General features: G+C 44.9%; 1 protein-coding gene across 1 annotated transcript; it reads left to right on the forward strand.

Moving 5' to 3' along the window:
• Positions 1-3,777: 3,777 nt before the first annotated feature.
• On the forward strand, positions 3,778-22,762 carry igsf9b (immunoglobulin superfamily, member 9b). Its single transcript, XM_071534222.1, has 21 exons — positions 3,778-3,805; positions 4,536-4,742; positions 12,404-12,550; positions 13,602-13,753; positions 14,018-14,135; positions 14,587-14,728; positions 15,182-15,327; positions 15,411-15,553; positions 15,668-15,808; positions 15,903-16,019; positions 16,138-16,288; positions 16,787-16,898; positions 17,012-17,187; positions 17,305-17,543; positions 17,716-17,800; positions 17,965-18,135; positions 18,457-18,493; positions 18,626-19,883; positions 21,669-22,036; positions 22,197-22,375; positions 22,563-22,762. The coding sequence occupies exons 1-21, from the start codon at positions 3,778-3,780 to the stop codon at positions 22,760-22,762; spliced, it is 4,317 nt and encodes a 1,438-aa protein (XP_071390323.1).
• The last annotated feature ends 1,818 nt before the right edge of the window (positions 22,763-24,580 follow it).

Here is a 24,580-nt window from a genome sequence, read left to right on the forward strand (position 1 = left end):
GGGTTATTTGAGGCAGCAGCCGCATCGACTGTCTGAACCATCATGCTTACCACAGGCGTAGCCAGATGACAGAATGCCCTTGATCTGTCTTACCAATTTGATTTCTAATTCAATTACACTATTAACACTTGGAGCAGCCGGCCAGGATTAGACTGGGTGTCACAAGCGTACCGTCCAGAAGGCTAAGTCATGCCTAGATCCAAAGCAATTTGTGTCAGTGAGATCCAGTGAGACATTCCACCAGTGAAAGGTGTCCCCACACACACACACACACACACACACACACACACACACACACACACAGACACATTACTGAGAGAAGCAGAAATTCAGTGCATGAATTGAAAGTGTTTTATTTTTTCTGTTTTTCTTACCTGCACTAGCCCTTCTTGAACTCAAACTGGATATAAATGTGTGATGTGAAGGCTGCTGTCATGCAGCTGTTATTATCTTGACAGGAGAGGAGACTTTGTGTGATGCCGCTTTTTCTGTTTGAAATGGGTACTAAATATCTCTAATCATTTAAATATTGGCAATAAAATGGCTGTGATTTTCTTTAATATAGCCTGGCATTCCAAAGATCTCATCAGAGTGTTCAAAAACTACTTTTATTTTCTCTATAATTTGTCATTCAGTGTGACTTCTGTGCCATGGACTGGAATTGGAGTCAAGCATTGGAGTGTTATGATGTACTCAGTAGGGGATCACTGTCACTGGCTCTCATTATGGTTGTGTGCGACTTAGAAAAGGCTGTTAATGATGTCCACTTTCACTCAGATACCCTCGTGAGATCAGTGCACATGCAAAACCCTTCTCACTGCACAAGTGCGTATGGTGCATGCACTGTTGAAGAGAAGCTCTAATCCACAGGTATTTTCATAGTCTCCACTGTAAGTTAATTATGAGATGACTTACTTACTTGTAGGTCTGCAAGTGCTGTTTTCCACATTTCAGTCAGGTAAACAGCATTTTGCTACTGTGTGCTGCTTGATATGGACTGTGCTCTCTGTCCATGCTCTGACTTAAATGTCTGGGCTCTTTCTTGAGGCCTCCTCTGTTTACATGTCAACTAAATGGCCTCTTGTCTTGCTCTGCCGCCCGAGGAAATAACCTGGTTGTCTTCCGTCTTCCCCTGCACCTGTAGACAAAGCTCCCTCCAGGCTTCCTCTGTAATAAGTCTGCTCTCCGTGGGCACTGCGTCTGCTCCTTAAGCCTGTCATATATTCTGGTGTGGAAGCACAGCGGTGCAGCAGAGCAGACAAGAGCAAAGACAAGATTAGTTGTGTCTTGAGGTTGTCAAAAGTTACTCAGCCTGTAGATATGAGTTTAAATTTGAGATATATAACAGGATTTGCTCATTACTTTGGCTGTCATGTAGTTGGATGACTGTGAAGACGGCAGCCAAGATGATGAAGTGGTGTGCAATCAATTCCAGCATAATTTATTTTTCTCGCAGAGGTGCCACACAAGCTATTAGACCGAAAATATGAGCACCATTTACCATTTGTGTTTTTTTTGTACCCATTATAATGGAACTGTTCATTCCAACACCCCTACTGAGCAAATCATGTTTGCTCAGTAGGAATAATCCTTTCCTGTTTACAAATATAAATTAAATTAAATTGTTCTGCCATCCAAAAGCTACCAACCATGACTATTGTTTATGCCTTAGCACCTTCCCCTCCCCACCCCCCCTTACCTTAACCAGGGTTCATATCCCACCCACTCTCTAATGTCTTTTGCCTCTGTCCTCTTCTTTGCTTGTGTAACCTTGTTTCAGTGTCTTTTATTTGTCTTGATTGTGAAGCACTTTTTAGAAAAGTTATGATAATGCCACACACACTGACTGCTATCCTGTACTTGTCAACCGACCCCTAATAAAAACAGTCCCATGCTCCTGTCAGTCAAGAGCAGAGGGATAAATTTCTACTGTTCGGGGATGTTTACTGTAGTGCAAGCATTACTGCTAAGACAGACACTATGTGTCTGTCACATGATTCCGTTATCCTGCACTTCTCCAATGCATCTGTGGCTTTATCAGCAACTAATATCGCACATCCTACCTGCCTTCTAATAATAGCCTCCTTCTTATATTTGTTTAATTAACTTAAAGTAATAAGCTGGTATTAGGGGTACTAGAATGGAGTGAGTTAAAGGGAGGGAGGTCATTCCATTATATTTAAAGGGCAATAACTTCAACTTGTGCCTCCAATCCAATTTGAGGTTAAGACCTCACAGGTTTAGCATCACAGTGCTGCAGCTTGTTGCCATTGTTCAGACTTTGCAATGGGCCCACATTCTGTGTGAGTGGAGTCTTGTTTGTAAGGTAATGTGAGGAAAATCATTGAATCGTGCTTGTGGCATTTCATGTACTATTTGCACATTTCATAGGCTGCTTGATATGTACTGTGTTGGTAGTAGTCGTCATTTCAACCGAATTTGAACTTGATTTGATTGATTGATTTGAATTTGATTTGAACCGAATTGTCTAATGGCAGTTTATTTATATCAGTTAAGTGCATTTAAGCGCTGGTAATAAGATAACATCTGGAGTCAGGGAGACAGACCCGTCTTTTCACTATTGCATATGTCACCTGTCCATTGCTGTTGGCCTATTTAGCTTGAGACAAGACCTGCTGGATGAGCTGGACCAATCACACGCATCAGGCTAATCTGTTCCATACACTTAGAACCTCCCACAGGTCTGTTGTATGGACACGGACACACACACACACACACACACGCACACACGCACGCACATACACTCCTATACATCACTCTCATGCCCTACTGTCTGTTCCTAGCACTTGTTGGAATATCTTATTTGCCTTAATCCAGCCACACATCAGACATGCAATTTTCCAGTGGATTAAGAGTATTCAAAGAATGCAGTTATTTATTAACCAAGAAGCATCTGGAATGTCGTGTGGTTCTTGGATTATGGGTTGATGTTAACTTGAAGGATTACATTTGTCTGATGAATGTCCTTGTGCAGCAGTGGTGTGCAGAGTGTTCTGCTGCAGAGTAAAAGGGATGTGTGATGTTGTGTTTCAGGTTGGGAGATGTGTGAAGGAGTGTGAGGACGGCCATGGGATTGGAGAGACGGTGGCTTCAGGCTGTCACCACTGCTGTAGCCCTCTGTCTGCTATGTAAGTATGCTAATGCTAATCTGGATACATTACATACATTTACATTGCATTTACATAATTCATTTGTCCTTGTTGAGTTTTTAATTTTTACATTCTCTGACTGCTACCAGAATTCAGACAGTAAAAATGTGTGAGGTATGATAGAAGATGTTTGTTTTTTTCAGTGATATTGGGGCATATAAACAAACCTATTATGTTTTTGTTTTTCTCACTGGGCTTCCTTGTCAGTCTTAAAGGCTAGCAGCTGTTTTTCCACCATTTGTCTCTCTGTCTTTTGTTTGCATTGCTTCACCAAAAGTTAATTGTTTACCTACATCAAAGAGACCTATATCCCTTGTGTTATGACGAAGCATTTAAAAGCAGTGGGCATATGTTGCTGTATGTATATTGCCTACACACAGTGTGAGAGAGACCATGATGCATCTGGCACCGTTCCCCTTGGCTTGCATCGGCGAAAGTAAAGAGGAGGGGTTACGGGTTAGACACAAGTGGACAAGAGAGAATGGGGACAAAATCCGACTTAAATAATAACTGCGGGTGTGGATTTAGATCAATCTGGGATTTATGCTACCCCCAACCCAAGGCACGCTTCGGCGGGGGGGAAGGGGATTGTGCTGGTCCGCAGACCATGTGTGTACCCCAGGGGGTGGTGGGAGGTGGGTGAGAGGGGAGTGCAGGGAGGCCTGCTGCTGCCCCGCATCAGAGTGTACCCCCCCCCCCCCCCGAGATTAGAGTGTAATCACCAGGCCAGATGAGTTGCAGAGCAAACACTGGCACCCAGTTGCACACACCCACCCACATGAGCACATGACCGGGAGAGAGACAGAGAGATAGAGAGAGGAGAGACTGCCCCAGGTGTCACTAATGGGATTGCAATGTGTCTGCAGGCTTTGCAGCTCTTCGATCTTGTCACCAAATGGAGCATCATTGTTTTACATGCCCCCTGAGTGGCCGGCTTTAAACGGAGAACACGCTGTGCAGTTGTTGCCATATCCAGGCTCCAGTTCAACATAAAAGCATTCATGCATCAGATGCTTAGTTCTCCTTTGACTATCTCTTTCCCTCCAGCCTCTCTGTGTCTCGGCCTCTCGCTCCCTCTCCTGTCTTTCTCCCTCCTCACACTGTCTTAAGACAACCAAGATGATGCTGCTAAAGTTTTATGATCTGTTCTCCGCATAGGACAATTTTCACTGGAATCAGCAATCAACAAATTCCAGAGAGGTCAATCCGGCCATATTTCATGGTCCACATTTTTCGGGCCCTTGTAGAACTTGATTTATGTGTGTGTGTGCACGGTCTTTTAGTGTTTATTGCCTTCGATGCTATCAGCAAATGTCCACAGCAAGTCTTGTGCTTTATGATGTTGACATGCTGTTCTCTTTGCAGGTGTGTCTCAAGGGGTGGCGTTGTTGGTGCGTTCCAGAGTGGGCAGCTCTGCAGAGCTGGGCTGCAGCCTCACCCCTTCTTCCAAAGCAGCCACCACCCCAAACCTCTTTCCTCTGCATGTGGTGGAGTGGGTGCGCCTCGGTTACAGCGTTCCCATCCTCATCAAATTTGGAGTTTATGCTCCTCGTGTGCATCCAAACTACAAGGGTAAGAACTGTGTGTGTTCAATCACACATGCCTTTCAAAAAACTGATGAAAGACGTGAATCTGTAACTGTATGTGTAATTTAATTGAAAGTTCAAACCTTTTGAATTAGACCTGGAAGACCTTGCTGCAATTCAGTCTATTGTCCCATTGCTTTATTGGGAGCAGTTTGACCGCACACAAAGCCTAGTGTGGGCTTTGAAAACATTTCTCAGTACATTTAACAGAGCAGGGCAGAGGGTTAGGACAAAGAGGAGCTGAACTTTGGTAACCTAGAGCCACTACCACAACAGTTTGTGTTGCTGAAAGGAGTGAAGAGACAAACCTGGAAAAGACAGGTTTCTTTGATTATGGCTCAAGTGATTTTGAGGAGTGGGTAGGTGTGTGTGTGTGTGTGTGTGTATGTTGGGGGGGGGGGGGCAACTTTCAATTATTTCCTCTTGAGGTTTTCTTTGCCCTGAGACAAGCGCATAGCTGGGAACATGAGTTACGTACAGCTGTCCTGTGGGAGTAGCAGTGGGCAGAAGGAGGTATTTATGAAGGTTTGGGAGGGGGTGTGGGTGTGTGTGTGTGTGTGTGTGTGTGTGTGTGTGTGTGTGTGGGGGGGGGGGGGTCGGCTGAAACAATACCCCAAATAGGTAATCCATCCAAACCACGAGCCCTGTAATTACTGTGGGTGTTTGAGTCTGTGTGCTTCCAGACTACAGCGGTAATGCAAGGAAAAGGGGATGGGTGAGAATAATGGAGGCAGTTAAGGAGGGGGTGGGGTGACTGAGAGAGAAGAGGGGGGGTACCGGTAGGCCGCGGTTGGGTGTGTGTGTGTGTCTGGATTAAAGAGAGTGGGAACTTGGAGGAGGTGGGGGCTTGGTGGTCTGATGACAGTGTTTTATTAGTATTCTGAGGGGTGACCCAGTAAGGGGAGATTGTTTTGCTGGAAGGAGGATGGATGAAGCATTGGGAATAATGGAGTTTTCTTGCTGGAGCGCTATAATCCCGTCATTGTCTACCGGAGAACAAAAGAGAAAGAGGGCGATCGCAGCCACCCCTTCCTCTGCCAAAGCCAACACAACTACTGGGACATTCAAAATCCCATACGCTCCCAACTGGGTCACTGAAACCGACAGGGACCCTTACTTAAAACCTTGCTTTAAACAGGTAGTCCTGCTGAGACCGAAAGTCGCTATTTTAAGAGAGACAGCAGCATGCATGCAGCATCATGACGAACAACTCTGTAGGAGCACATGGATGGATTCGTGACTCAGGTCTTCACACTGAAGACCAACAGGGGCGTGGAGTCGAGCCACAAACAGGCTCCCTCCGCCCGCCTGTTGGGATACATGCGTCTGGCATGTTAACCCTGCTGTAGGCCGTTAACCATGTCATTGTTTAAGGGCAGTCATCTGATGCACCAGCAGCCATAACGAAGTAAACAACATTCTAGAGACATGGTTCAGAGTAGAAGACTGTTTTGATACCTCATATCCATCCCTGGAGTGTACTTGTCTGGTGTGGGCATTACTGTCTGCCTCAGATCCTCATATCTCCCCTCCCACTAGAGGCAGATGGCAGCATGTGAAGCGTGTCAGCGCTGTGGGTCTAATGTATTCTACCCTCAAATTAAAATGTAGGGGGATTTCAGATTTAACCACGAGACAGGGTGCAGGGTAGGCGACCATTTCCTGATCTTTGTCTCGGCTTGCCTGAGATCGGGGAGGAGAGAGCCGAGACGATTTACACTGCAAAGCTCAACAGTTTCAAGATCATGAAAATGAATTATCGACATTGTAGAGAGTTGTACTTCCTTGCGGACCTTTATAGCATTAGGTCTGATTAAGATTGAGAGTGCAGCAAGTAAGTTGTCAGTCACAGATAGTGTAGTAGACTAATACTTAATTGACTTTTAAGTATTTTTCTGTGATTGCCTTAACTTTGTGGCACTTGTTGCATTGCAAACCCCACATTTAATAGGCTAAAATAAACCATAAAAAGCATTTAGTAATACTATCTGTCCCAAGTCTGCTGCTTTGTCTCAAGCTCACTGATGCTACGGTCCATTTATAGAGTGTCAGATGAAAGAATCAGAGGAAGCCTTATCTTGGATGAGTGAGTATATTTAAGTCATCCATTTACCCTCCAATTTTTCGATATGATATCAGGTGTATTTGAGATTGCACTCTGTACTTGGGGAGTGTTTGCTGTGTCAGTGCGACAGAGCATTGTCCTTCTGTTGACCCCATTATACACCAGTCTGTCTAAGTCCTAGAGTGTTTCTGTTGTCTGCTGGCTGCAAAGCTACAGTTTTACAGTGACTCAGGAAGGTATTAGCACCCACATCCCCCTTCCTCTCTGTCTGTGTCTCACATCCAGAACGGCCTGGAGGGCTGAACATCAGTCAACTCACAACAAAGAGGCGGCAGCCAAATAAATTCTGACTGACACACTGTTATACTCTGCTTGAGTCAAGTCTTGCAGTGTCAGGGCAGGTTACTGTTGTAGGGCTAGATCAAATGTCTCCTGTGTGCTGAAGTAAATCGGTAGAGACTGTGAGGAGGGGACTCTGACCTGAGGCCAGAACCACAATGGGCAAACCCCTAGATCTCAGCAGGCCTCCATCACTCTCTCAGTATGAGCTCTGAACACTGGAGAAGTTAAGGCCTGGATTTACCACACACATGCGCAAACTCACATACAGGCACACACAGTTGAATGCATGCAGGGATACCAAACGTTGAACTCTATAACCACCCCCTCCACAGACTGAACTGGAATTTAATATTGGCCAACTGTGCTTTTGCAAACATGAGTCTGTTTGACAACACCGAAAGCAGGAAATAGCTCAATAGAAAGGTGGCAGCTGAAACTGATCACCTTTATCTGTCACCAACCAGTTTTTCTGCTACGACGGGACCAGGGAGATTTGCACCAAACAGTGACACAATGAGAGAATAATGGATGGCTGCAACCTGGGGATCTCATGTTCTCCTGCTCAGAGCAGCAGGTCATTACAAAGGCCCTGTTACCTCATCTCATAGGGCCTTAGGTGTGTCATATGGGCCAGATTCATAGGAAGAGGATGAGATCAGTTCCAGTCTGTATGCATGTATATTAAACTCTGCTCTACTTTGGGGATGCAGTGTAAGTGACTGTCGTGTGATAGTTGTCAATCCAGGGTCTCATATATCTACTCCTGTAAGATTATTGAATAATGTTAAAGGTGGGGTTTATCTAATAAACATGGCTTATGATTTGTTGAACAGTAAAACGTGCTTGACCTGCACTAAGGACAAGGATTATCCTTGGCGATTGTAGGCATATTCCTGATTTTCCAATTGAGTAACCACAGCATATGTTTTAGGCGAGTGGCAATTAATTATTAACTATCTCTTCCTATAGAAAACAAATCTTATGAAACACATGCACATGCTGTCAAACATTCCTGTTAGTCACTCATACCTCACTTCATATTTCAGTATTTTCAAAGTATTCAAATGAATACCTTGTTCTGTGCTTGCTGTACTATTAAGACGCTGTCTACTTCTGCCAGTGTTTAGTTGAGTTGCTGCTGTAGTGGAAGTGGCATGTGAGCTGTGTGTGCTTGTTGTTGCAGGGGTTAACAGAGCCGGACAGAGTGAGAGGGACAGAGTTAACTGTAATCTATCACACGACAAAGAGCTATTCATAAGAGGGTTAAACTGATTAGGGAGACAGGAGGATTGAAGAGAGAAATTTGGGGGAGAGGGAGGGGTGGGCTGTCATAGGCAGGGGGCCGGCCCCAGACTTATGATTGTATTCAAATCAAAACACATCCCATAATGCACCTCTGCCTGGCTCTCTTATGCACATAGGGATGGACAAAGAAAAACAACAGTGATGCCTCTCCAAACAGAATATATCTGTCTTCCTCCATAGTTGCCGCTGCTATTGTATCATATGAAATTCAGTATACCCCACGCATTACTATATGTCAATAAGTGGCAGTGGGAACCACCCCCACAAAAATCACATTTTCTTGGAACAATAAAAGCCTTATCTCAGAGCTTTACTGGTGAGAAGCTGCAGAAACGAAAATGGACTGAATCAACTCAGGAAAACCACAATAAGCAATATAACAATACACTGTCTCTACATGCAGCGGAAGTGTTGTCAGTGTGACCCAGGTTGAGGGGAATCATGTGAGTAAAATTGACGTGATGTAAATTGTGCTCAGCAAGGCTGCATTGCAGTGATTTCATCCACAGAAGTTAATCATAAAAAGCCTTGTTCATCTTGTCTACATAAAAAAACTGTTATTGGAGAACAGAAACCACAAGACTAGGCCAGCTCTCTGCCAGCGGCTCCGCTCTGAAAGCTGAGTGATTCCTAACCTGCCACCCACTGGGAGAGAACCTGACTCTTGCTAATATGAAGAGGGTGCGTCTTAGAGGTTCACACAGCGCGCCAGTGGATTAGCGTTTCCATTTTCTACCCTTGGCTGCACTGCAGCTAGACCTGTTGGAACAAGGGCTCATTTTAAGGTAGACTGGAGCTGTCATGTGATAGCTGCTGGTGGAAAAACAGTGAGGAGGATCGGCACGAGAAAGGAGCAGCAGCAGCAGCTATTGTTTCAACCTCTGTGTCCCCATAGAGTCCAGTGATGTGGGGCTCTTGGAGAGGACTCGTGGACATTGTGCTAATGTAGAACAAGGGGGAGTGATGAATGTGTCTGCTGGAGGGTTACGGCTCTCTGAGGTCAGAAAGGTCACCCTCTCATTGGTTGTCGTCAGTGGATTATCAATGCACACATTCTGGGTAACCTCTCCGTAACCTCTCGTTCAATTCCTCTTGGAATGAAACCAGCGTTGGTTTTGATGATTTGGTTAATCATTTTTCAACTCTTGTGTTCAGTTATTGGAATATATTGACATATGTGGGTAAACATTTTGAAGATAAAATAGATGTTATGCTGATGTGCATACCAGGGCGTTAATTCTTTTTTTTTTCTTTACCACCTCAATGCAGAGCACCTGCTGAGTGCCTTTTGAGATTCCAGCCCATGTCCAGAGATGCAATATTCAAATAAAACAGCATTTGTCACTCAGTGTCAACCTTTTGTCTGTCCACAGATGAAAACAAGGTCCTCCCTTTCTCTCATTTATTTTTTTTTTGACTGACTCTCTTTTTGCCTCTTTGCCCTGCTGGATGTCACAAGCCATTTGTCACTATTTAAATCTAAACATGTTTTTTCCACTTGTAATTTTTCAAATCTCTGGCAGTACAAACCCACCCCCTGTGTGATTGACCCTCCCCTACCCATGTTTGGCCCTGTTGCGTTTCTACAGCAACTGAATTCAAATCTAAACTCCCGGCCCGGGGTTTTTCTTGGTCTGATCACTATGGCAACCTGAGAGAATGAGGAGTGGGGGGCTGCCGTCTCTTTGTAGTGATGGACAGGAGGGAGGCCGAGGGAAAGGGTTAAGTGTTCGACGGCGAAACCAGAATTCCCCTGCGGAGACCCAGAGGGCAGGGCACACACCGAATTTTGAAAATCAACACGTAGGCCTACACACCCACGTGCTTTTGAACCCACAAGGCCAGTGAGAGGCTCAGTCAGCCACTGGGATTTCCATAGGTTGTATTTTATTCGTATTACAAACTATTACAAGAGGTACTGTTGGCCATAATGAGCTTAAAATATCCCACAATATTTAGCCGCATGGGTATTAGGTGTGTGTTAAAGAGGGTGTGTGTGGTGTTGCACGTGAAAGTGTTTTTCTTCTCTCCCCGCAGCGTAGAGTTAATTCCGTGTCCGATTGGAAAAGGGCGCATAGGAAATGGGCAGCTCAGCTTAGGGAGGATCCCTCATAGAGAGATAAGAGAAAATGCCTGAAGTTTTCCCCACACCTGTTATCATCTGTGTGCACATTTCCTCTCTCAGAGCCCTGCCCAGTTGTTTAAATGATGCTGACCTGGAATCAGAGGCCGTCTTTTATGGAAACTCTAACTGAACACCGCCCATCAAAGGCTCTGTCTGTCTTTTAGGAGGTCAGTCAATCATTAAACCCAACTATTAAGCACAGCAACAGCCCCAGTCAGGAATGCAGGGTTAATTGTTAGCCATTGTTGTCTCTTTTTTAACCACAGTGTGGTGTTTCACCCTGTCTTGAGGCTGTGTGTTTAGCTAAATTAATTTCGTACCTCTCAGGCTCTGTTCCAGCCACTGCTGTCTGAAGGGAAACCAGTCTGAATAGTGAGGATCTAATTTTCTTGTGATATTGTTGGCGGTATAATTTAAAGGTCGAAGTACATTCAAGAAATCTCTCCTGTCATTTAACTCCGCAGGGAGATGACCTCAGGTGCTGAACTCCAAGATGCACAGAGAAAAGATTCAATGAACAGAATGTAATTTCATTTTCTACCTCATGGTTATTCATTGGCCCTATTGAGAGGTCCCTTTCAAAATAATGTGCATGATTTTTTTTATTTATTTATTTAATCAGTGTTTCATTTACTTTGGGCAGAGGAATGTGTCTGCCTCTGACCAACATGTGAAGCTATATCCTCTAAGCTGCTTGTTCGTAGAATGGTGGGATGCCAGAAATTTCTCCACAGCTACCTTGTTTACTTTCAAACTCCATTGGCTCGGGCCTGGTATGAGCAACGTGTGTGTTTCCCCCTCGCACGCATCCTCCTATCGTTTAAAGCCCTGAGATTGAAGGGGGAAAAAGAGTTCATTGAGAGACAGAATAAAAGGAAGGGGGCGGGTAGGGAAGGGTAACTTCAGTACCCTGAAAACCAGACTGCAGTCACCAGGCAACCAACAGATCAAGTTTCAAAGCCTGACAAGGAGTTGTAAGAAGTATAGAAAGAGGGGGAGAGAGGGTGGGGTATGAGTGTGTGATAGAAAGACGTGTGTGTTTGAGTGTGTGTGTGCGCGCGCACCCTCTGTGTGTGCGTGTGTGCGTGCACAAGTTCATACTGTGCATCTGCTGTGCTCCGCGGTGTTTGTCTCTGCCAAATGTCCCTCTTTGATAAACAAAAACAGGTGGCTCATTTCATAACGCATCTCTTTTAGAAATCCATCTTCAGCTGAAAACTTTTAAGAAATATGAAGGGAATAAATGCTACACTAAAAAAAACACATTTGCTATTTTAGTAATTTCATAACGCTGCCTTCAAGCATTCCTATCATGCTCATCCTGGCTCTTCCCTCCACAACATGAAGCCTAAATGATAGGACATCTTCTTCAGCTATAATCTCGCACATCATTACAACCATCACATGAGTGATTCATGTGTTTGCACTTCTCCAACCCAAAGCCACTGGCTTCTCATCTTCTAAACTGCGTAATTTGCCTGCCACCTCTCCCATTTTCATAATGTGACCAAAAAAATCTGAAGTCAGTATGTGGTTATTTGCTGCACACATGAAAGCCGTAGTGTATGTGGATGTGTGTACTACCATAAAGTCTGTGAGGTTTGACTTTGACTGTGGCCTTTGTGACACTGGATGCCTGTGTCCTCTGCATGGTAAGCCCTCTGCCTGCATGTGCTGACTCTGCCTGTCTGGCTGTGTGTGTGTGCTGACCCCAAGGTCTCTCTCTCTCTCTCTCTTTCTCTCTCTCTCTCTCTCTGTCCCTTCCTCTTTGCCCCCCTCCCCTCACCCCTCCTCACCCCTCCTCCACCAGGCCGTGTGTCTTTGACCCGGGGTGCCTCTCTGCTGGTGGAGCGGCTGACCCTGGAGGACGAGGGCTGGTTTGAATGCCGCATCCTGCTCCTGGACAGCAAAACCGACGAGTTTCGCAACGGCACATGGACCTTCCTCTCCATCACAGGTGCAGCACCGCAGGGTTTTGGGGACTCGGGAGCTGCTCCTTTTGCTGCTCGTCTCTGGCGCCGTCCTTGTTTAGAACAGCCACAGCATGGGGCTGGGACTCGGAAGGGCCTGGCATGCAGCATTTCCTGAGGGGTATTATTGCAGTGTGTCAGGGGGTACTGCCTAATGTTCTGTGTTGCATACGGTGATCACATCTTGTCTTTGTCTGTGCCCGGCCTACTGTGAGCAGATGTCAACGTAGGAGCAGCAAGCATAGATTCAGACAGTGTATGTGGCCTGGCCTGTGTGGGCTGAAGATTAAATGTTAAATACTCTCCCTCTCTCTGTCTCTCCCCCTCTCTCTCTCTCACTCTCGCTCTCCCACACACACACACACACACACACACACACACACACACATACATTCACACCAGTCATGCCCCAGGTGATTTTATAATTTGAAGTTCTATGGGGAGTGGGAAGTAGGGATTTGATCCGATTGTACTAAAACGGGTGAAAGCCTTACATGTGTTGCATCAGGTTGCAGATGAACACTGGACACCTTTCTTGCACATAATAGCATTACATCAGTGCATGTATTGTGTTACATTTGCATATATTTTACCCCAGAATGTGTTTGGTAATCCCAAAGCCACACTTGCCACAGACAGACTTGCAGATAGAGAATGATGACACATGATATAGGCCACTTGGTGGACACTTGTATCCAAAGCATCTCACAGTACAATGAGTGCATACATGTTTAGCATAGATAGCCCCAGTGGGAAACAAACTGCTAACCCTGGCAGTGTTAGGTCCAGGCTCTACCCACTGGACCATGGGCAGAATGTGCTTCATGAAGTAATTTAAGACACTGTCCTACTGGCAGATGCTGGGATCAGGTTCTTCCAGGTAAAGCGTAGCGTCTTTAACCATTCAGTCACCGCAACCAGGGTCAAAGATCATGTTAGTTCTCTAATTGTGCTCTGTGTCCCGTTTTGAGTATATATTAAAAATGTATATTTTAAAAATGGAAACAAGTGCTTCATCTGTGCCTTTCCTTGTTCTAGCACCACCTGTGTTTATCAAGACACCACCAACCTTTGTGGAAGTTCTGCTTGGGGACTCCCTGACTCTCAGCTGTGGAGCCCATGGCAACCCTCGACCAACTGTTGTCTGGCATAAAGATGAGAGCCCAATCGAGAGACATGAAAAAATAAAGGTGAGGCAGATAAACAGATGGCATTTGCAGCACCATGATAAAATACTATAAAATTAGCACTTTCTGTAGGAATTGTAGCTTTGATATTCCTGTGCAAACTGTTTTGTTGTACTAGGGTTGGTGTTAGGTCTTATCTCGTTTTCGTCTAGATGTGTCCTGCCCAGAAGTTAATTACTACATGACAGCTACATGAGCTCTCTCCACCCTTTCTCTTTCTCCATCTTCCTCTTACTATTGTCTCACCACCCCCTCCCCCTCTTTTAGGTGCTCAATGGTACCTTGTCTTTGGCCACCGCCACAAGAAATATCTCAGGAGTGTACAAATGCCACGTGTCCAACTCAGAGGGGAACCTGACCCATTATACGCAGCTGCAGGTCAAAGGTCAGTGTTGAACCATCCTCTAGACATCTAGGAGAGGCAGAATCTCTGCTTATCTCATGTTGAGCATGTACTGTGATGTGCAGGTAAAGACACAGCATTAGTTTATTAAAAAGCAACATCTGCTATATATGTTTTACTGGGACACAAAACTTGTCCAGACAGATTAAATGTCATTGTCTCTTCATCCCCTGTCCTGCTCAAAGGTTTTAACATCTTGACATGTATTACTGCAAACTGAGTGAGTTTGATAATCTGGATCACATAGTCTATACTGCCACCTACAGTCCATCCCCTGCCTTTGCCATAAATGACTCACAAGACCTACCTACACTCAGCATTGATCTGATTGATTGTACATTCATATGATTCAGCTTTGTTTACAGATAGCCTATAGAAAGGCGTAATATTTGTGTCAGGGTGACTCACATTTTCTCCCAACTTGCCAAAACAGGTCCTCCAATCATCATCATCTCCCCAGAGGACACCACTCTCAACATGTCCCAGGATGCTGTTCTGCAGTGCCAAGCCGACGCCTATCCCTCCAACCTCACCTATGAATGGTCGAAACAAGGGCAGAATGTTTACCATATTGAGTGAGTCAAGGTCTTTACATTATCCATAAGCCCAAGGTCCATAATGTGGTCAAATAAAAAAACATAGTTCACTTTAGTGGAATGCTGTAAAGGATATTTAAATGAAGCCTATTGAATTGTATGTATGTTCTTGTACCAAGCATATCGGATCAATCACAGGTGTTTTTCCAAAGCAGCTGCCAATACAATGGGGTCTAATTAGATTGTTTGTAAGTCAATTATAAGATAGGGACACGGGCGCCCTATAAACCTTAGACAAAGGAGATTGACGTTCAGATTAAAGTGACATCATTCCAAGGTCATGCTCTAATATATAACCATTATAAACAATTGTTATTCTCAAAAAAGTATGTATTTTAATGTCCATCCTTTAGTTTAGATGGCCAAAAGGAAATCCTTAGATCACTTGTTAAAGATGTAAAGCGTACTGTGTCTTGTGTCTTCCGGCTTTAGGTCCCTAAAGTCCCGAGTGAAGATTTTGGTGGATGGCACACTCCTTATCCCTAATCTCATCCCAGAAGATGCTGGCAATTACACCTGTATTCCAACTAATGGGATATTGACCCCGCCCTCTGCCTCTGCTCATCTGAAAGTGAAACGTAAGGGTTTAGTTTGCTATAAGGAGCAGCACCTGTTTAGCTATTTATTGTAGCTTACCCTCCTTTTTCTTCATTTGTCTTAGACCCTGCGCGGGTGGGCCGAATGCCCAGGGAAACATACTTACCTGCCGGCATGGAGGGGCTTATTGTCTGCCCCATCCAGGCTGATCCCCCTGTGCTTTATGTCAACTGGACCAAAGACGGGAACAATTTGAACCTTGACAATGTAAGTTATGAGGCATGGAAACACAATGTCTCAATCAATGAAAATTGGCACATAACTAAACAGATACTGTGTGAATCACTTGTAATCACAAATTCTCTCTTTTGGCCTGTCCAGTTCCCAGGTTGGATGGTGAACGCTGAGGGCTCAGTTTTTATAGCTACAGCCAATGATAATGCTGTGGGCATGTACACCTGTACTGCCTATAACAGTTATGGCACCATGGGCCAGTCTGATCCCACACAGGTCATTCTGAAGGTAAGGCGACTCTACCTTCAGTTAGAGAGAAACCTTTTCCTATGAATGCGCAGTGATATATGGGTAGACGTAAATCTCTCTCTCCCCCTCCCAGGACCCCCCGTCGTTCCAACTGCCCCCTCGGGCTGAGTATCTGCAGGAAGTGGGCAGAGAGTTGATCATCCCCTGTGAAGCTAATGGAGACCCCGCCCCGAACGTAACTTGGAGCAAGGTAAAGGAGGGGACATTCCACGCAGATATAGTTAGAGGAGCTGCCTGAACTGTCTGTGTATGCACGCCCATTATATCTGTCCATTTATTCTCATGTGTTCTTGTCTTCTTGCTCACAGATTGGCCCCACTCCTCGTTCCCCGTACTCTGTGTTAGCTAATGGCTCCCTCCTGCTGCAGCCACTCAGTAAAGACCACCACGGGGGCTGGGAGTGCCTGGCCACTAATCGTGTAGCCACTGTTAGTGCAGGCACTGTGGTCATGGTGCTGGGTGAGTGAGCCGACCTCTTCTCTGCATAGTTACAGTATATGTGGCACTAGATTTGACTGACACATTATTTGTATGTATCCATGTATGTATTATCTACAGGACCAGAGTTTTAGATCATTAATTCCTCCAAATGGGTGCTCTGTGGACAAAGTGTTGTCTTATCTTTAATTTTTGGCATTCTATCACAAAGAAGACACATTTGACTTGCAGAAGAACATATTGGTCCAACTCAGGCACCTAACTGCTGTGGATTTTGAGCACATTTTTGACACACAAATCATAACATGTCAACCCTGTTACTGTCACACACACTGATTTCAATGCATGTTAATTTAACATTTTCTTACAAATTAATTGTCACTTATTCTATGTAATAATTTAGAATAAGCATTTTGAATGTAGTGTTGGTAAACATTTTACATAAATTATCTTGAAATATGTCAGAGGGTCTTAAAATGCACTTATCTGGAGGAATGACTCTGCTTCTCCTCCCCTCAGGTACCAGTCCTCATGCTGTGCCCTCAGTATCTGTCAGCACTGAGATGAACCAGGCCAACGTGTCCTGGGTGCCTGGCTTTGATGGTGGATACACCCAGAAGTTCACTGTTTGGTCAGTAACATACCACACATACCACATCTTCTCACTTGTCAACAAACAATCCTACTGCCCTTTCTGTTCTGTAAGCTGGTGTTTATATATTTGTTTTTTACTCCTCTTCCCAGGGTCAAGCAGGCATCCAGAGGGAAACATGAATGGGCATCTTTGCCTGTGCCCACATCTAAAAACAACCTGCTGGTGACTGGGCTATTAGCTGGCACCAGCTACCAGTTTAGTGTCCTACCTCAGAACAAACTCGGCTCTGGGCCCTTCAGCGAAATTGTTTCTGTACGAACCCAAGGTCTGTGCATGTTAAAGAATGTTCCATTTGATTTTCCTTTTCCTGTATCCAACACTCTGTGTTTGTTTTGCTGAATATACTGCACAAGTGTGAGCTCATTTTGGGTATCCTCATCAGCTGTGCCAACAGAAGCACCTACAGTGGTCACCACTCTCCCAATCCTGGATCCTCCCATACTCCTGTCAGCCAACCGGACCGGTCGAGGCGTTCTCCTACAGTGGGCGCCTCCTGAGGCCCCGTCCTCTCCACTGACCGGCTATGTGCTGCAGGCCCGCAGGGACCAAGGCCAGTGGGTTATCCTCAGCAGCGATGTCAGTGCCAACCAGAGTGACATACTAGTGAAAGGACTGCTGAGGGTAAGGATAAATTTCTCTGTCAGATTTAAAGTGGTAATCTACAAGATTCTTGTTTTGGGTTTTATTTTGTTAATTTTTTTGCAACATATGCATTTCCCTCACAACGAGCATACTGTTTCATTTTTGGCCTCAGAATTGAGTGCATTGAACTCCTGATCTTTCTTCCTCCCAGGACTCCAGTTATGATCTGAGGCTGATGTCTCGCAGTAACAAACTACTTAGTGAGCCCAGTGAGTCCGTCAATGTGTCCACCACGGGTAAGTACCTTAGTTAGTACATTATTTTACCTTCAGTAAAATACCATGCACACAACATAGATTAAGGTTTAGGTATAATTATATAAAAGGATCCTCAACAATTTAGCATTAGTTTTCAGTAGCACTGGGATTTGTGGGCCACCATGTGTCTGATCTAATTACAGGGATGGAGATGTACCCCCTACGCCCAAGTTTCCTGGAGTTTGTTCCTGAGCCCCTATTGGCTGGTGTGTTGGGTGGAGTGTGCTTCCTGTTTGTGGCCATCATCCTCTCCTTGGTGACGGCATGTTTTATGAGTCACAGGAGACAACGTCGGCGTAGAAAGAGAAGAGAAGGTAAAGAACAAGATTGGAAAACACAAATGATTGTTTTTCAGAATAATGTAATTGTTGTTAAATCTCGAGTAATTTGATATCTGATGGCTTGCCATAAAGACTAGGTGTGATGATAAAAGGAAGACATATAAATATATATTTGAATGTACATATATACTGTATATACATATGTAGGAATACTACAATTGGTAAGCTGAAAGCACCATTGATAAGCTTTTAACTGCCATCATATTTTGATTGAGTTTTAAGTTAAATGCATTTTAATCATCCCATTTGCCATGTGCCATTGTTTGACTTTTAACCCTCCCCTCATCTTTTCAGATCTCCCTTCTGCCTTCCAGAAGAGTTCATCTCCAGAGTAAGTGTCTATCTTTACCAGACCAGCACCGTCTCTCATGACATTTTCTATCTATCGGTCCTGTACAGTATCTGTTACTTATTCATAGCCCTGTTTTGATCCTTTCGTGTTTTTTTCTCTTTCTATCCTCAGAGCTCACTCGCCTTCTCACAGCCCCGACAGTGTCCTAAAGCTGAAGCTGTGTCCTCCCCTTCCCTTCTTCCCTAACACCTCCTCCTCACAGTCTGACCGCTCCTCCTTTGATAAAGGCAGCCGTGGGGAATACCAGGATCAGCGGAAGCAACTGCTGTCCAATTCATCTCCACCACCCCATTACACTCTCTTTGAGAGTCACCTTGGGTCTCAGGCCCCCTCACCAACCGCTCTGGAGTCCATCTCCAGAGGCCCAGATGGACGCTTCATTGTCCAACCTTTGCCAGAGGGTTCCAGCCCCTCCAATAAGAAAAACTTCAAGAAGGACATCCTACAAAGTAATGGTGGGGCAAGTGGCACAGGGAGCAACCGGACATCATTCAGGGAATCTCCAAAGTCAAGCATCTTGAGCTCTGAGAGGGATGAGAGAAAGGATTCTCCACTTACTGTGGATGTCCCAGAGTTGAGCAGGCCTCCCTCCTCCCCTGGGAGAGTTAAGGCAATGGCTAGAAACTTCTCCCGTCATGGCTGCTTTTACTCTGATGACGAGCAGGGCTCAGAAGCACTACTGGAAAGAGCCAGCTTTTATTCAGACAACAGTGAGAAAAAAACAAGTGATTCCATAAGAAGGTATCGCATACCTGGCCACGCGGAAGACCTATTCCCCAGTTTGGGCAGGAGAACCAGGCTGATAGATAGGGAGAGAGACAGGCCACATCATTCAGGCTACCAGCCTATGGAGAGAGAGAGCCGGCTGACCAATGCTAGCACCCTGGTCTCACAACTAGACAGTGAGCTGGAGAGGGATAGTATTAGCAAGTGTGTCAAACTGGCAAAGGAGAGGGAAGAAATGGAGAGGGAACTGGAGAGCTATACAGCCAATCAGAGGACTCGAGGGAGAGAGGCTCGTCAGTCCAATAAGACAGAAAGCCCTCACAAGGATGTGGCCAGGTCAGAGGATGATCCTGTATGGAAACCACAAGATGTTACCTTTAGACAAAAACACAGGCCCTCAGGTCAGACAACTCGGGTGTCCGACTTTAGGAGGGCCTGCTACTTTGGGAATACTAGCAGTCCTATGGACCGGCTCTCTACCTCTCGTATACAGTGGGACATTAGCCCTGTTACATCTGTCACCAGCCTCATTCCAGTACAGAGCCCACGGGAAACCACCACACCCAGGCACCAACATCCTCACACACGTGGTGTTAGGGAAACTACAGAGGACTCTCTCCTTGTTGACGCATCACACTCTCCAGTAACTCAGAACACTTCCCTACCCATGCTTTCCCCTAATGTTACCTCAGAAAGCCTCCCTGTTCTTTGTCTAGGAACGCCTGACAGAGCCAGGTCAAAGAGTCCTGACAGAGAACCAGCTACATGTCGCAGGAAATCCATGACTGAGGAGGGCTTGAGGGAAAAGACACAGGGTGGAGGTGTTGCTTTAAGTCCCAGAAGGTCATATGCTTGTGGTTCTCAGCATTGGGACTCAGCTGTCAGAACTCCTCCAGTAGACAGTGAGAGACCTGCAAGTCCAGCCCGGCCTTACACTGATGCTGCACCATATAATCAGCCTGAGAGAACAGGAGAAATAGATTACACAGATAGAAGGGATCCTAGTCCTTCAAGTTATTCTACCTTACCCTATGAACACAATGAAGGAGGGGCAAAGGCCAAAGACAGAGAGGATCAAGGCAGGGATGACCGTCGGAGTTCAGCGTTTTACACTGATTTAGAGAGAGAGGGGGTGAGAACACGCTCCAGGAGGAGTGATAAAGGTATTTTCTCTGATAGTCCCAGCCCTATCTCTCCATTAACTCTTGTAGAGGAATGTGAGAGTGACCAGTCCCAATTTTCTGTTCCTAGAATGTCAGAGTCCTTTAAGGCCAAGCCTGCAGCCCCATCTCCCAAAATGTCCCCACTGCAGACAAGTGCAATTCTTGAATACTTGAGCCTACCAGGTTTCATTGAAATGAGTGTGGATGAACCTGTGGATGAGGGGGAAGTCACAGACACTACTGGGCAAAGTTCAGAAGTACAGCCAGAAAAACCTCCGGTGGCTAAGCCAGATGTAGTTCCTAACTGGGAGGTTCATTTTCAGGAAAAACTACAAACGGACTCAAGACAAAAGGCAGTTTCCTTTGAGAAAACTCATTGTGTGGGTGGTGCAGAGGCAAGCTTAGATGCTAGTGAAGAGCCAGACTATAGACACTCAGTCAAAGTAAGATTTCCAGACAAGACAAAACCACAATCACTTGGTCCAGAACAAACTAGCAAGCAACTTTATTATCAGAAATCACGAGTTCCACTTGGTAATAACACTAAAAGCACAGACAGACCTCAGTCAAGACTTGGATCCAGTTCAGCCCACACCTTGTTTAGTGCAGCTAAAGGCATGGCAGATATAGTGTCAAAACACTCACAGAGTTTTGTAGACAGTTGTGAGTCTGTCACAGAGCAATCCCAAAGACAAGCTTCTCAGGGCAGAAGGACTAATAATATTGCATCACGAATATGTCAAGCTCCTGTGCCATTTCTGAAGAAATCCTTAAGCATAGGTCCCTGTAGAACCCTCTCAGGTATGGGACAGCCTCGTCCTTTCCTAAAGAAATCCATTAGTTTAGGCTCACAAAAATGGGAACACTTTGAGAGCCCAAGGACATACATCTCAGAGAAATGTTACTGGGATGAGTTCCCAAACCCAGATGTCAGGGCAAAGTCCTATAGTTTGGGTCACAATCCGTCTTCCCTTCCCAGGCCAGGCCCGTCCTGGAGGGAGTATGTTCCATTCAGGCGCCCCAGCATTGGGAGCTTGGAGAGGCCTCACCATGCACAAAGACCTTTAGCTAGCCCTTCCTACCTCACTCCTTCTATGTACCCTCCCAGACAAACTTCAATCTCCAGTAGGCTGGAACCCTCCGATCCACGACGACAGGCCACTGTTTTCCCTGAGTCCTCCAGGTGGCATGCCACTTATCAAGACAACCTGAGGTCTGCTCAGCATAAATATATCCCCATGCCCTCCTCCATCCCTGTACCCCAGTACCAACACAGGCCAGGCTCCAGAGGGGACAGTATGAGACCCATGGACCCCAGGAGGGGCCCTCCCAGGTCCTACCTGCCCAGGGGTAACAGCTGGCCCTCACCCTACCATGCCCCCTTCCCACCACGGGAGGTAGAGAGTCACAGAGAAATGGAGAGGGTATTAGGGAGGGGAGGGGAGACTGAGATCCGGGAGGGCAGAGAGGGAGGGAGGGCCAGTTACGCTAGCCAAAGCAGTGGCAGGGGTAGCGTCGGTCTCCTCCGACAGTCCCTGTCCATCACTCCCACCCTCCTCAGCTCCCCTGAAACCACAGAAGAGAGTGAGCGATACAGAGCTGAGATGGAGCTACGTGAGAGAAGAGCGAAAAGGTGAAACACTACCACACCTAGCCAATAACACCAAACACACTGGAGTGTTTTCTCGGCAGAGGGATTTATGGATGTTGCCAAAATGTTATGTATTTTGTAGTTCTTCATTTCTATTGTCTTTGCTATTATCTGACCGCTTGTTTTGTATGTCTGTCATTAGAAGGAACACATCAGTAGATGAGAGTTATGAGTGGGACTCTGCTGATGCCTGTGTGGACTCGGAGGTCCTGGAGGCCATGAAGTTCGATCAATCACAAATGGGTTTTGGGAAAGGCAGGGGGGAGCTCAGATATGATCGATCTTACTCTACTGGTGGCCTCCAGGACCGACGAAAGAAAGGTAAGAACTGTTTTTTTTTTCATGCTCATTTTGTTTGTATAATGTCTTCATGTTGCATGTGTTCTTAGTGAGTGTAATGCTTCTTGGTATTGCATGTGTTCATCTTGTGCCCTTGTGCTGTGGTTATTGTGAGCTTAGCCCATGACATTCCCATCCATGCATCTCGTCTCCCTGCTGCCCTTCCCAGGCCCGTCTCCCTCAGTCAGCCCACCAGTTTCCAACCCACCTCGCTGCCAGTACAGCCGCTCCCTAAGTGAGGCGCGTTTCAACGCTCTCCGCCTGGAGTACCAAGAGTACAGGCGGGCTCAGGAATCCATCTGTTCCCGTGAGCCCTGCCTCACCCCTGGCCCTGACTCAGACTCTGACTCCAACTCAGCACTGCTCTAGCAGCTTACCTTGGTCCGTTATTCTGCCTGCCCTCTCACCCTCTGACCTTTTTTTTCACCTCTCACTGCTTGCCTGCCTCTCTCCTTTCCCTGCCTGCTACTTTACCATCCATGTGCAGTGCATTTGTATGCCTATTAAAGCTGATGAAATCATGATGCTACTACTAAATTTGTCTGTCCGAAGATAATTCTCTAATTATGTACTGCTCTGTCTTTCTCTTTTACAGGTATTCTTAAGAAAGAAACCAAATAGACATTTTTAATGCACAGAAGACAGCACTGTGGTCCTGGACACACTGTTTCACCTCACTGGAGCTTTGTCATATTGAAACACCTCATTGTTTAACTTTATTTGATCCTCTGTTACCATGGACTAAAGTCTAACCAATTTAAAGAGACAATACCCATATTCTATATGCCATCAATTGCCACAGACTACAATTGCTCAGTTGTCCCGATGATACTTGTTATACAGTTGAAGCTCTTATCAGATGCTGGATATTCATTTTCTTGTACTTTTTCAAATGTGCTTTGGGTACTGAAGATGAGAAGGGATTATTTATTTTTCAAAGAAGCAAGTACAATGTTTTGGGGCTTTTGGTATACCTTGACAATCACATACAGAGGGCCCCCATTAGAAAAGACAAGCTCACCCTTGAAGATCTGTTTACACAAAGTCGCCAACAGCATGCTTTATAAAAGCAGCTGGATGCTATGTGAAGAGCTGAAGAGCTTTGAAATTGTATTTCAAGTTTAATGTCTGAAATTTGTCAATGCCTATCACATAAAACACTGCCCTTTAGTAATAAAAACAATTTAAAAAAAAACCAATATGTAGGTATGTGGTCCAAGATAGCATCTGTTTGTTGAAATGTCTGTATCTGTAATAATGTCTATGTTCCCAATCAAACAGTACTTGACACCAACAGCATTTTCACTTTAGAGCCACCATCTCCCATTGTAAATGGCATAAGCACTCAAACAGTGGGACTTGAAAGATTTTTATCACGTAATTAGGTAACTTTTTATGCATTGGAATACAAATTTTAACCATAACAACCATTTCTTTCCAAAGGAATTCATGTTACATAAGTTAATTATTCCAAACAACAATCTACTGTAATTAAAAAAAAGATTTGTATCTGTTACTTTGATTTACCTGATTTCAGTTTCCTAAAATTATTTCCTGTTTTTTCCACAGAATATCTGTCACCATAGCATTCCCCTCCTGAGACTTTTTAAAACTAATCACTTAAAATAACATCCCAGTATTCTCTGTTAAAGGTATGTACAAATGTTTATATGTACCCTAATGTCAATCAACCCTGTCCTTGTATATTTTCCATTAGTAAATGTTCACCATTTCATCATATGAGAAATGCTACTTTACTCCTCCTGGACTGGTCAAACCTCCCCTGTACAATTAAATCAGAAATGATAAAACTTGAAAAGCTAGAGAGAATATCCTTCGTGAAACACAGGGAAAAAATATGATTTTTGCCTTATATTTGTAAATGTCACAAATAAACTAGTTGATTGACCATAGGAAGGTTGAGTTCACAAGCTATAATAAAACAAAAATTTATCACAGGATCAAAAAAAATTTTTCATGTGCACCTTTTGTTACATGAGTTCTGCTGGCATGATTGAGGATTTCTGTGTATTTATTAGGGGTTATGATATGCAACAATGTTTACAATTCACATTATTGATGTGGAGGCAACACTGTGAATATTTCATTAAGCTGACTTCTAATTCTGTTTGAATTGCAAGTCTCTTGTTATTAATTTTATGCCCATCAGCCTACTGATTTTTTTTT

The sequence above is a fragment of the Centroberyx affinis genome, unplaced genomic scaffold (assembly GCF_046629955.1).
Source record: "Centroberyx affinis isolate AG114_WGS23_722 - 3 ecotype Tasmania unplaced genomic scaffold, CSIRO-AGI_Caff_v1 ptg000168l_1, whole genome shotgun sequence".
In the NCBI taxonomy this organism is placed as follows: Eukaryota; Metazoa; Chordata; class Actinopteri; order Beryciformes; family Berycidae; genus Centroberyx; species Centroberyx affinis.